The sequence below is a fragment of the Glycine soja genome, chromosome 6, assembly GCF_004193775.1.
Source record: "Glycine soja cultivar W05 chromosome 6, ASM419377v2, whole genome shotgun sequence".
In the NCBI taxonomy this organism is placed as follows: domain Eukaryota; kingdom Viridiplantae; phylum Streptophyta; class Magnoliopsida; order Fabales; family Fabaceae; genus Glycine; species Glycine soja.
Window position 1 is genome coordinate 8,805,549 of NC_041007.1, and position 12,662 is coordinate 8,818,210.

The window sequence follows — 12,662 nt, forward strand, 5'->3', positions numbered from 1 at the left end:
TAACGTAATAAATAGGAAGGTTGATTTGTGTGGTGATTGGTTGATGGTTTCTGAAGGGAAACGTGAGTCATAATAGAATGAATTTGAATTTGCTGGGGGATTCTGAACCTCCAGATCCTATGGTTGAGGTGGAGGTGGAAACATCTAATACACCATTTTAACACCAATGACAGGTGTTTTTGGCTCCGTTTCAAGGAAGTTTTTAATGATTAGGTTTAAAGATTTCTCAATCTTATCTTGGAATGTCATAGGGTTAATTTACTAATAGGTGAAGCCATCGACATATACATGAGTTAATGCAAAGATATAAGCTAGAGTTGATTTTTAATTATCTATGAAACACACATTGTTCTCCACGACCAAGAATTTATAGGATATGGAAGGTTATAATATATGTATTGGGAGCAGAGGAAGTGCATGGACATGCCGGAGGAATCGGGATATTGAAAAATGTTACTCGTGTATTTCTTCTATTAGTTAGATCGTTGACTATTTTCCTCAAGTAATCATTGTATCAATATCCTTGAGGAGAACTAGAGTTAGGTTAGAGCGGGTAGTTATGCTAGTCTTACTTACTGTGTGCGTTGTCATCTTTGGAAATATTTAGGTCATCCAAGAAGTAGATTTTTGAGCCATGGGTTCTAGTTGGAGATTTCAATATGAAACTATCTCCATCTTAAAATTGTAGGGGTAACTTTTCTCCAACAAAAGTTTTTTTTTTGCTTTTGTTTTTTGTAGTTGCAACCTTCTGATATGGATTTCTTTCGTACAAAATTCACTTGGCAGAGAAATTATAAAAAGGGACATTTGATTTCACAAAAAGGTTGGGTAAAGGAGTGTGTGGTCAAACTTGGAGAATGAAGAGTAGCTTGAAACATCAGTACTGGAGCATTTAGTGAAGAGGCACTCCAATCATAACCCGCTTTTGGTACATTGTAGTAACCTTATAACTATGAATGAGAGAACGAAGGCTTTCGTTTCCAAGCAGCTCGATGTACGCATGAAGAGTATCGTACTTTGGTAAAATAAACTTGAACCATGAAACCACCATGTAACTTGTTATTCAGACTTCATGGAAGTTATTACACTTTGGTAAAGGAGGATGTCTCTATTCACGATCATTATGGCAATAAATTAAATGACACTAGTACATATCAAGAGAGTGGACAATAAATTAAAGCATACTCTAAGAAAGGAAAATCATTGTGCAAACTTGTTAGCCAAGCTTGGTGTTAGATATCAATATGGCATAGTATGGTTGACAAATTAATAATCATATCCGATAAATATGTGATCAGGAATTTGATCACTAATCTATTGTATGAAAAAAAAATATGTTCAAAGATATCGGTCCTTAAATGGATATTTATATATCGAATAACTAGTTTTTGAATCTCAGTTAAAAATACCTTTAATTCAGTAAAATAACGAGGATGCATTAGATTAGATGTCTCATTTTTACATTTATAATTAGCTATTGTTTTCTTTTATTTTCCCTTATTTTCTCCTGTACCAAAATTTTAAATAAAAAAACTTTTTTCTATGATAAAAGAAAAGGACTTCAAATTATACATGTATTTTTCTATTATAAATTTAGATTTTCGTTAATAAATGAAAATGTTTTCTTCTTCATTAAATTACATAACTTGATATTGAGCATTTAATTTTGTATTATATTTTTATTCTTTTTAAACAATGTCATTTACATTTAATTCCTAATTTAAATTATAATATTTAATATATTAAATTAAAGATACTTTTCCTTTTTTTGTAAACTAAAATTTAAACATAAAATTTAACACCGTCAATAAGCAATTTATTTACATAAATTTTACTATAGCTTCAAAAGTTTAATCTCTTACTTTTTTAATGAAATAATATATCCATTACTAATAATAACATCAATTTGTTAAATGCAAAAAAAAAAAGTATTTTTAATATATTTTAAAGTTGTATATCGAAAGAACAGGTAAAATTGAACAGCATTAAAATTTACTATGAAATGCTTTTAATTAAAAAAAAAATTGTTTTTGATATAGTAAGCACTTGTTCTCAATATATTTTTTTTCTTAATGCCGGTTTTTAGCATTTACCTAATCTCTATTTATTCATCTCAATTTCATCCGCGAGACAGGTCACAGCAAGGAAACAAATATCAGACTACCCGGAATAACAATATCAAAATACTCTAAAATTAGAAGCTTTTAATTTCCTTTTTTTTTGTAAAATTGACCAAAAACATCATAAACTTTATCTTGTAGAATCAACCCTCTGAAAGAAAAAAGGATCAAAATACCCCAAAAGATGCAATTGCCCAGCACCTTCCACTGCAGACAAAACAGCCCTAGCCTACCCCTACCCAACCACCAACCTATAACTTTTAACCCAAAAGAAAAAAAAAATCCCTGTTAAGCAGGCGGGATTGAGACACCTGTAACTTATTGCAATATTTGCAAAATGCAGGGTTCCGATCAAAACCCACCCACTTCTTTCACTCCCAAGTGATCAGCCTTCTTTAAAAACAAAAGGGAAGAATGTTACTAGCTATCTGCCATAAAAAATGAAACTTGGGTCTATCCGTGATAGAACCGAGAGCATCAAGCTTCAGATCTGGAGTCAGAACTCAATTCAGCAGAAGCTCCATGCAAGTTAGTCGTAGCATAAGGTTCAAAAAACTTGGACAACTTTGGCTGCATGCCCTGGCATAGCTTTAATGTAGTGGTGCCCAACTTCATGCACTACAAAACCAAAGTCAACAAAGAAGTAAACCTTTTGGCCAAAATGAATTGATAATTCCATAAAATTTACCCAAGTTACAACAAGTTCCTTCAAAATGCCAAACTCAAGCATGTAATTTGGTACAACATATTACAAAGAAATTCAGCCGTGATTAACAGAAGGGAACTTTTGAACCCACCCATTTGATTCAATAAAGCAATGCTTTTAACTTCAAAGGTTAAAATCACATAATACATTAAAAAAAATCAAAACAAATATAATTCAAATTCATAACAAATATAAATTAACACAAAAATAAATCAGGGTTACTGATGCTCACCTCCTGATAAAAGGCATTGATCTCCTCTTCTGTAAGGCCTTCCTCATCCTCACCAGAATCCTCCACCCAGCCAAGTGAACGAAGGAAAGCAGCCTCTTCCTCATCTAGAATTGTATCTTTCTGATCATAATCAGGTTTGTTAAGCTCTACATGGGCATTACCATTGCTAGTCACTTCAGCACCATTTCGAAGATCTTGAGGCCTTGCAGGAGAGCCAACAGCTTCAGTATTCACTTCACCAGATTTGTCCATTGGGGGAGATGAAACCACTGGGCTAGAATCTGGAAGAACTGAGGAGTTCATCAGAGTTTTCTTCTTAATGAGATTGAAGAAATCATTCCGGCTCTGCACTTGAGAAATAGAATTTTTCTTATCCATAGTGGACCCTAGTTTCTGATCCAAAGAAATTGGCTTCCGCTCTGTGGGAGATTTGATGTTGTTGGTCTTCTTCAAAGGTGTAGAAGCAGCTGCTGAAGCAACAGCAAGATTATTTCCAGTTCTAATGTTAGAGTGATTTGTTTGGCTTGAAGGATCCTTAGGTGTAGTAGGGGAAACACCATTTTCCCACACCACTGATTTGAGATCAGTAAATTTCCCAGATGTTTTCGGAGCATCAACTTTGGCATTTCCACTGCGAACAGAATGATTAACGATGTGCAGAGCAGAGGGTTGTTGCGGCATGCTCTTGACAGACATATTCATCTCAGCATTTCTGACTGCTGTCTTGGGTTTTGATTTCTCAGAATTGTTAACCTGACAAGAAAGCCGTCAGAAATTCACCAAGAATTTAATTTAAAAAACTCTCATTTGTCAAATAGAAGACAGAAACATACATGATGTTATAATATAGCAATTTATTTCTGATGTATGAATAAAACCTAAGATATATTATCCAATTTTGATACAACAAAAGGAAAAATTTACATAATCTAAATCAAGCATTCGCAACATTTTCATACATAATTGATGCACAGACCAGCAGAACCTGAAATTCAATTATAAAGTATTGAAGGATTGCAATGAGACTTGTACATTTCACAAAAACAAATAAACTGTACTTCATGGTCAATTTTATTAAAAAGACAGATCAACAAGCCATCATCAGTGCCACCAGTGGTGCAGGAACCAGAATTAGCATGCCAAAGAAAACCCATTTTAAGTGATCATGTTGATGTAGTAAAACAGAAGAAACAATATAGTACCTTCAAAAATTAACTATTTGTTCAATCAAAGAGTCTTAAAAAAAAACTTTTGAATCTGAATCCTATCAACAGGTTATTTGCATTCATTAAAAGTGACCACAGAATCATAAATTTCAACACATTAGTTTTGTTACTTATTCCTTTTAGTTATCTAAAACAAATATAAATAGAATAGATATGAACTCATAATAAATCACAAATTTCATAGGAAAAAAAGTTAAAATCATTACAGAAAATCAGTTTCGTAATAATAATAGATTAACAACAATAGAACAATTAATTTGTAGTTATGCACTAACTCATGATCAATTCCGATGCCCATGAAATGATAAAAACATGATACAACAAAATTAGGTAAGAACTTTTCTGCTGAAATTTCTCTCTTTTTCTAAGTCTAATGCTTTATCTATAATCCCCACCCTTGCTAAGGCATTCCAGGTTGTAAACAACTTTAACAGCTCAAAATTCTCAACTTCAACTCGCTGTTTACTACTATGAAAAAACCAGTCAAATTAATAAATCAAATTCCTGATATCTAAAACAAACCAAGTTTTGCAATATATGACTAATAAAACAATATTTAAAAGGGAAATTTTCTTACCAAAGCCTTAGGCATTGATGGTGTTACTGGAATCAACTGCCTTGACTGCTTAATAGCCAGTTCCTCAAGCCTTTGGGTTTTGACAGACACCTGGAAAATGATTAAGGCCTTGTTAACTGGTCATGAAAATAAATAAAATCATTATAATCATATAAGAATGAAGATAGTCACAGAAAACCAACTAAACTACCTGGGGAGCAGAACGAGCTCGAGATGGAGTCTGTGCCAAAGCTTCAGCCATGTTAAGACCAGATGATGTACTTGTAAGTACAGACCCAGAAGTTGGAGAAACAGTTTGTTGCAACGTTAGAGATCCAGTACTACTGCTTCCAATTATAGTTGGTACCTCAGCTAGAGCAGATGTCCATCCCTCCCCACCAATCAAAGCTGAACTGCCAACAGGTAGTGTTTGACTAGCAGCAGCACCCAAACCAGGAGATGAAACTCTCCCTATTTCAGTTATTCCCTGCCTCTCTTCAACTCCAAGTGAAGGAAAATCCTTATTAAAAACAGCTTTCTGAACACTACTACCAATACTACTGCCAGAAAGTAAGTCATTACCGCTTTTCTGGTAGCTATTGCCACCAGATTTGGTATCTACTGCAACTCTGTGGGTCAAAATCTCATTCTGTTTCCTGGAAACCATTGAATGAGAACACCGTAAAGTGTCTCTCTCTATCCTTCCAGGAAAGATGTCAGAAAATGGTTCAGAACAGTCACGATCCCAGTTGTCTACAAAATTTGATCTATCTTTCTCTCTATCACGGTCCTTATCACGATGACTTCTGTTGAAACTACTATAGGCATGCTTAGCAGAACCATTGATACTCCTCCGAGAATTTGAAGAAAATGTTCGTTCCAGAAACACAGAACGAGGGCTATCAAAATCATTAGTGGACTTAGATGATCTATTCCTTGTGTGATGGGCAACATTAGAAGAATCTACACAACAATGATAGAAATTGTTAACTAATGAATTATGATTCCATTCCCCTATTTTAAGGAGATAAACCTATCATAAACTTATAAGCCAAAAAAAGTGTTTCTTAAATAGATTGCAAAAAGGGAACAGCATTTTCTTCTACTTGAAAGTAGATAATGTTTTGAATTGATTAAACTAAGGCATTAAAAAGATGTATACAGTTCAGGGAAGTGAAAATACCGGTGTGATTAGATTGAGCTGCAAAATGGTGGGCCGAACTGCCACCCCCAGCAACACTTCCAGCACTTCTCAACCATTCTGGAACTAATGAAGGTTCACTTTTGGCCATAACTAACACTGAACATCATCAGATTTAACTAAAAAAAAAAAAGCACGTGCACCTTCTTCACCAGCCCTTCCCCTAAAACAATAGGGTTGCACTCAAATTCAAAACTACCAACTCTAACTAACATCTGTCATCCTTCTTTCAATCTTATAGATACCAAAAACTAGTCAAGAATAACCTGCCTAAACAGAAAACTGTTCCAGATGAAAATTGGAGCAATTCCACCAAGAAATTAGGTTAATCCACAGACCAATATCTTCCAGAAGCTAAGAAACAGCAGGTTTTCTTCCAGAAGCTAAGTAATAGCAGGTTATCTCCACAGAAGCAACAGCCCTCAATCTTTTCGGCCCTTTTTCTACGCGAGAAAGAGAATAACTCCAACCGGCAACTTCTCCAACAATGATCAACTGAACTGGAACCACAAACAGACACGGTTTCTTCTATTCCCCAATCAACGAAAGCGCCAAAACATCAGATACCGTCACGAGAACCACGTGACTTGAAACACAAGACAATGCCGCGTGGGAAAACCTTATCTACGCCTCCATCTTAAGCAGGAAAAAAAAAAAGATGTATTCGCATAAAACCTTGGAAAATTCAGAGTCGCACCATCGTGAAAATCTCGAAAAGAAATCGATCCCCGCACCCAAAGCACAACTACGGAGACAATGGTACAACACTTAAAAGTCAACCATCAAACACAGTTCACGACCAAGAATCGAAGCAACGCCCAAAATTAAAATAAAAGAAAGACAGTGTGGAACCCTTAAAAACCGCGTCGATAGAAAAGAAACCCTAAAAAGGCAAGCACGTGAGGAAAAACTCTACCGAAGCTAGGGTAATAGGGGAAATTTCGGGGAATTAGAAAGCGAAAAAAAGAGAGTGGAGAAACTAACCCTAGAAGCGGTATTGGCAAGTGATTGACGAGGATACCGAAACGCAACCGTTTTAATAACCGCCCCCGAACGTAGCAGCTGTATTGGCAATTGTGCGAATGCGGTTCGGAAGAAAACGGAAGACGAAGAGTTAGCGGAGTGTGATTTTGGAGAGAACGAAATGGCGTTGATTGAGAGAGAGTGTGGAAATAAAAGGAAAAAAATAGGGTTTTGTTGTTTGTGCGGAGTGCGATGTGGTGTGGTGTGGTGTGAGAGAACGCAAGAGCGAGAGAGAGACAGGAGGAGGTATAATTTTTCAGTTAGTTTGGGATACTCAGGATGAAACGTATGAACAACAGCAGCCTCTTCTCCCTAATGCTATAACAAATCAAATCAAATCAAATTAAGGATATTAAACATTAATGCCAAAAATAAATGTGCATTATTTATTTATTTGTTTTTTTTTTCTCTCTCTCTTTCTTAAGTCAAGTTAAGGTATAATTTCTTCCGACGTTTCCTTCTCCCCAATAAATTTCCAACCCTATCCCTAAACGCTCATCTTCTTTGAACCTTCTGTTTTTTTTTTTTTTTTTTGGTAAATATCCTTTTGTTTTTTAGTATTTGAATTCCTAAAATTTGATGAATGGTCTATTATTTTTCTTGCGCGAAGACGAACGGTGGGGGTGACGCATCCACAGCAACAATACCTCTCATTCTTCCATTGGATTTGAATGTTTTGAAAATTGGGTTTTTCACCTACCAGAGACACCGGAGACATCTTTATTTCTTTATATATATCGTTTTATAAATGATATGAATAATACATTATCACAAGAATATTAGGTGTGCGAAATAAAATGATTTTTTTTATTCCTAAGTATTGTGTTCAAGTATTTTCAAATTTCATAATTATATAAAAAATGTTTTGTGAGAGTCTAAATTATTAATAAACTATGCATTCTTATTTTAAATCATATTGAACGTATAAATTTAAAAGGCATAGCATTAGTATACTTAGTTTAAAAAATTAAATTGAAAGCAAAAATAAATAAATAAATAAATCTGGCATCAGTCACTATTTTGAAAATTAATAATTGATAGAGTCAAATGAAAAATAATCTAATTTAATAAATGAAAATTTTAAGTTTTGTTGTGATTACTATCAATATATCTTATCATTTATTTGTTACACCAAATATTATCTAATATTTTTTATCATTATCTTCTTATGTTTTTTTTTTGGAATAGACCACATTACTTTCTATTGAAACAATTATATTTCAACTAGATCTTCTTATTATAGTTGATAAAGTTCATCTTTTGAGTATTTAATGTAATTGTATATTAAGACTTTAATTATACAAAAAATCATAATTATAGTTTATTCACATATTTAGAGATAACCTATCATATTTTATTTGTATTTATAAAATATATTTTAATGGTTTTTAAACAAATGGCCAATAGTTAGGAAAAATTTATATCACAACTTAAATTATGGGTAAAATATGTTTATCGTAATCCAAACATTTTCAATTTTAGGAAGAGGAAAAAAATATTTTAGCCTCGAGTCCATATTTGAGAATGGTTTTATTTTGTAAGGATTCGGTCTTATTATAATATTTGAGGTATTTCAAACTATTACCATGTGTTTGGATGGAGAATTTGAAAATTTCTAAAAAATTTAAATACACAATATTTTAATTGTCATGATTTAAATTCCTTTCATTTTGTAAATATTTTGTTTGGATTAAGCAATTTAATTTCTTGTATTTAAATTTTCGTATTTGGATAAAGTAATTCAAGTTCAAAAAAAATCAATTTTTATTTTACTTCCGATACTAGTGAACCCCTTGTCATTGGTACAAATACCTCCATCATCTTCCTTAACACTGCCATTGCCACTGATAATCCCAATTGCCACCACATATTCCTTTTTCCACCGCCATAGACTAAGCTCCTTCACATCTTCTCTAAATCGATTCAACATAGACAACCTTTTAACCTCACCTCTTCATTAACTGCACCCAACAACCCATTACGAACCGTAGATTACCATGAAGAAATCCAAACAACAAATATGCAAACATCATATCGTTTTTTCTTTTAACATTTATGCTCGAAAATCTATTTCCTCTCCCTCCGATGAGGTTGAGGTCTTTGCCACATTTACAGTGTCTCATGCTGCTACGACTATGGTGCCTTGCGTTGTTACCGTGTGGCCAAGGTGGTCATGGCAACAATGAGAGAAGTCAACAGATAAGATGTGAGATGCATGGAGTGCGGGATCTGTACAAAGCGAGTCACAACAATGGCAAATCCATGACAAAGACAAAGCAACGACAATGGAGGACTCCGCATAGCTCGAGGCTCAACGTCGTCGATCTCTAGATTTTTTCCATCTTTGTTCTTACTAGTTCGATTTAACGCAAAGTCTCATGTTTGAGCAGAATCTGAACCACAACGACGTGAGTGTTGTTGAATCTTTGTTGCAGAGTGTGGGCCATGCGCCGCCGCTGCTGAAGCTGGAGGATTTTTTGGGCAACTCCTCCATCGTGATGTGTTACTCCAATCACCATCACCACTTAGGTGTGAGAGAACGAAAAGGCCTATGTGAGAGTAGAGAATTTGAAATTCTTACCATTTAAGTGGAATTTCAATTCCTACCATAGGAGAAATAGGACGGGGTGTATCGGGTACACGTAACAACAAGCAGGTGAAGGAAGGATCTTAGCCTTTGTAATAGAAATGAAGATGATCCAACTTCTTCTATTCACCAAAAAGTAGTTTGATAAAAAAATGACTTTTTATACTTTTTGAAATATTTTACTTATTAATCTAAGTATAAAAAAATAGCAGAGCAACATGAGCATATGCACGGGTAACTTTGATTGGTTTAAAAGTATGAACCCTAGTACAAAATAGTTTTCTTAAGCATAACAATCACTTAAATTTATATTTAATCAAAATTTTGAATTAGTTTTAATTTGAAAAAACAATAAAAAAAAACAAATGACATGACAATTTTATTGAAAAAAAAACAATACCAAAATCCTCACAATTTTTTAGTCTCTTTTAATATCTCTTTTAAGACATTCTATATTGTTGACAAGTCTCTTAATCAAGAGTAAAATGGGAATTTTTGAAAAAAAATCTATTGAACTAAAAAATGAAAAAAAAAGAGAACGACACGAGAAATACATGGGATGAAACCGTAATCAACGAAATCTTGAATTATCTATCTCAAATCAAGAAAAAAGATATTAAAAACGATTATGTAGGATCAGACAGTAAAAAGAATAGTAAGAGTTTTCTAAAAAAAAGACAAGAACAAGATGGAGGTATAACTTAATTTCTTACTAAGAATTTTTTTTTATTTTACATTTAAATTGGGATAATTTATTAGGTCAAAGAATATTTAACAACATCAAAGTATATTGTCTCCTGATTAGATTAAAAAGTTTAAGAAAAATTACAACCCGAAGATCTTAGCCTTTGTAGTAGAAATGAAGATGATGTAACTCGTTTTATTTATCAAAAAATAATTTAAAAAGAAAAATACAAATGACTTTTTATATTTTTTAGAATATTTTACTTTTTAATCTAATAAAAAAAATATAACGGAGTGACCAGCATGGGTAACTAATAAAAAAATGTTCAATTATGTTTTAATCTCTAAATTTAAGATGTGTTATTTCAGTTTTTAAAATTTAATTTTTTTAATTTCTGACATAATAAATTATACTTTATAATAATTTTTAATATTTTATGTATTTTTAAATTTTAAAGATTAAAAAAATACATTTCCAAACTTATAAACTAAAACAGTAGTTATTGGGCCCTAGAGCAATCGGCATCTTGAAATATTAGTTATCATTTGCCCAAAAAAAGCAAGTTAAAAGAAATAAAGAAACAAATTAAATTATAAATAAAGTATATATACTTTTTATTTATTTTGAAAAAAGAAAAATTCCACCAGTGCAATCCGAGTCACGCAGTGGTCGTCGATGTGGCACCGCGTTTCTATTCCCAGTTCAACGACGTTTACCAGTCTTGTGTGTATGTGCAGTCTTTCTTTACTTCCTGCTCTTAAAATCTAATTTTCTCGAACCCCATGTGTCAAGTGTGAGTCATGTCAGCAATCCCATGCTTCTGCCGTTGGATTCTGGTTCTCGGAGTAGCTTGAATGAAGTTGCTTCAAATGGCCCTAATCAAGAAGGAGAAGAAGAAGGGGCTGCGCCCTCTGCGTCTTTTTCGAGTGCTGAAAACGTTAAGCTCGAACATTCCGGTGTCTCGGTCGGAGGAGACGCGTGGGAGGAATATGGTTGCATTTTGTGGGATTTTCATTAGCACTTTCTCTTGGCTAATTTCAGAGGTTTTGGCTGGAATAGAGAAGCTAAGATTTTTTAGTAATGTTCTGTCTTGGTGATTCTTTGCTGTTTATGGCCAGAATTTTAAACGGCGCTTTCTTTGACAACCTCCAGTCTTCTGTTCATGATGTTTCTAGAGCTGTTTCTATCTCAGACATGCAGAAAGATTGGTGTGGTTTGCTACATGATTCATTGGTTCTAGTTTTGCTCTTTCGGTTTTTTGTATTTTTAGAGGATGTTTTGTCCTCTTTCTTTGTACTATAAAAGATACACACGGATAACTGATTCACCCAACCAAATAGATGGACAGGAAAAAGACATGATTTTTATTGATTTACCTCAAGAATTTTATGTTATACACAGCTCCCATATTCTTGAAATTTCAATACCATTGCAAAAACATAAATAGAAATAAAAGAATAATTTGAGAATCAATATTAATTGATCATTATACGTCAAATGTGTAGAGTGTTAGAAATGGAAACATCAAACTTTCTGAACCTTCATTTGAATTTGGGATGAAGAAAAATACAATCCAACTTGTCACTTCTTTCGTCAAATCTAGATAGGAAGGCAAGGAACGAACAAAAATTGGAGAAAAAAGAGGAGGGACTCTGTATCTGCGTCACATACAATTTTCCACTAACATAGTTGAATATTGTTCTTTTCCAGATCCAAGATTAACCAAAGAAAATTTAACTTGATCTGTTTCAGATCTGTTCGCGCAAGGCCTCGCGGCTCCCAACAACCTTGCCGTTGTCGCTTCCGTTTCAGTCATAAACGCTCCAAACGCGCCTGCCACCACTCCAATCCCAGAACCGCTTGCGTTTAACAACCTCGTCGACGCCGCTTCTGCTCCCGCCGCCATCAAACCTCACCCACCCTTTCGCTGCAAAGTCTATGGCGCTCGCGGAGCAGCTCAAGAAGAAGAGCGAGTGGGAGACTCTCGAGGAGGCCATTAAAGCCAAACTTGAAGCTATCAGATCTCACAGGGTTTAGTTTTTCAAATCGAAGTGGCGCAGGTGACGAGTTGCAGATCTGATCTTCGCGGCCTTCCCCTTTGGTGCGGAAAGTTGAAGAGAAGAGCGGCGGCGCCGATTGGAGGAGAGGCGAGCGCTGAAGCAGGAACCGCAACAACGGGACGTGGGTGTCAAGTTCCAGTGGTGGAGGCGAGTTTAGTGGCGGTGTTTTTGGTGTGTGCAGCGGAGGAGAGGAGGTTTTGGAGGCGAGTTTAGTATAGGCTTCAGTGCCACGTATGAGAGAGAAAATTTATAAAAGCACACTTCAG

General features: G+C 34.4%; 1 protein-coding gene across 3 annotated transcripts; it reads right to left on the bottom strand.

Moving 5' to 3' along the window:
• Positions 1-2,184: 2,184 nt before the first annotated feature.
• Positions 2,185-7,410, bottom strand: LOC114415371 (mediator of RNA polymerase II transcription subunit 1-like). Of its 3 annotated transcripts, none has more exons than XM_028380021.1 (6): positions 7,026-7,410; positions 6,024-6,786; positions 5,052-5,803; positions 4,862-4,951; positions 3,059-3,811; positions 2,185-2,738 (listed from the first exon to the last, which is right to left on the bottom strand). In XM_028380021.1, the coding sequence occupies exons 2-6, from the start codon at positions 6,130-6,132 to the stop codon at positions 2,598-2,600; spliced, it is 1,845 nt and encodes a 614-aa protein (XP_028235822.1). In that variant the 5' UTR covers positions 6,133-6,786; positions 7,026-7,410; the 3' UTR covers positions 2,185-2,597. The 3 variants fall into 3 exon arrangements, with proteins under 3 accessions (XP_028235822.1, XP_028235821.1, XP_028235820.1); XM_028380020.1 differs by having other exon boundaries at positions 6,024-6,924; XM_028380019.1 differs by having other exon boundaries at positions 6,024-7,410.
• Between the last annotated feature and the right edge of the window lie 5,252 nt (positions 7,411-12,662).

Coding starts and splice junctions, on each gene's coding strand:
- LOC114415371 (XM_028380021.1), bottom strand. CDS start 6,132: ATGGCCAAAAGTGAACCTTCATTAGTTCCAGAATGGTTGAGAAGTGCT. Junction 3,812..4,861: donor CATCAATGCCTAAGGCTTTG/GTAAGAAAATTT, acceptor CTTTCTTGTCAG/GTTAACAATTCTGAGAAATC. Junction 2,739..3,058: donor TCAATGCCTTTTATCAGGAG/GTGAGCATCAGT, acceptor TTGGTTTTGTAG/TGCATGAAGTTGGGCACCAC.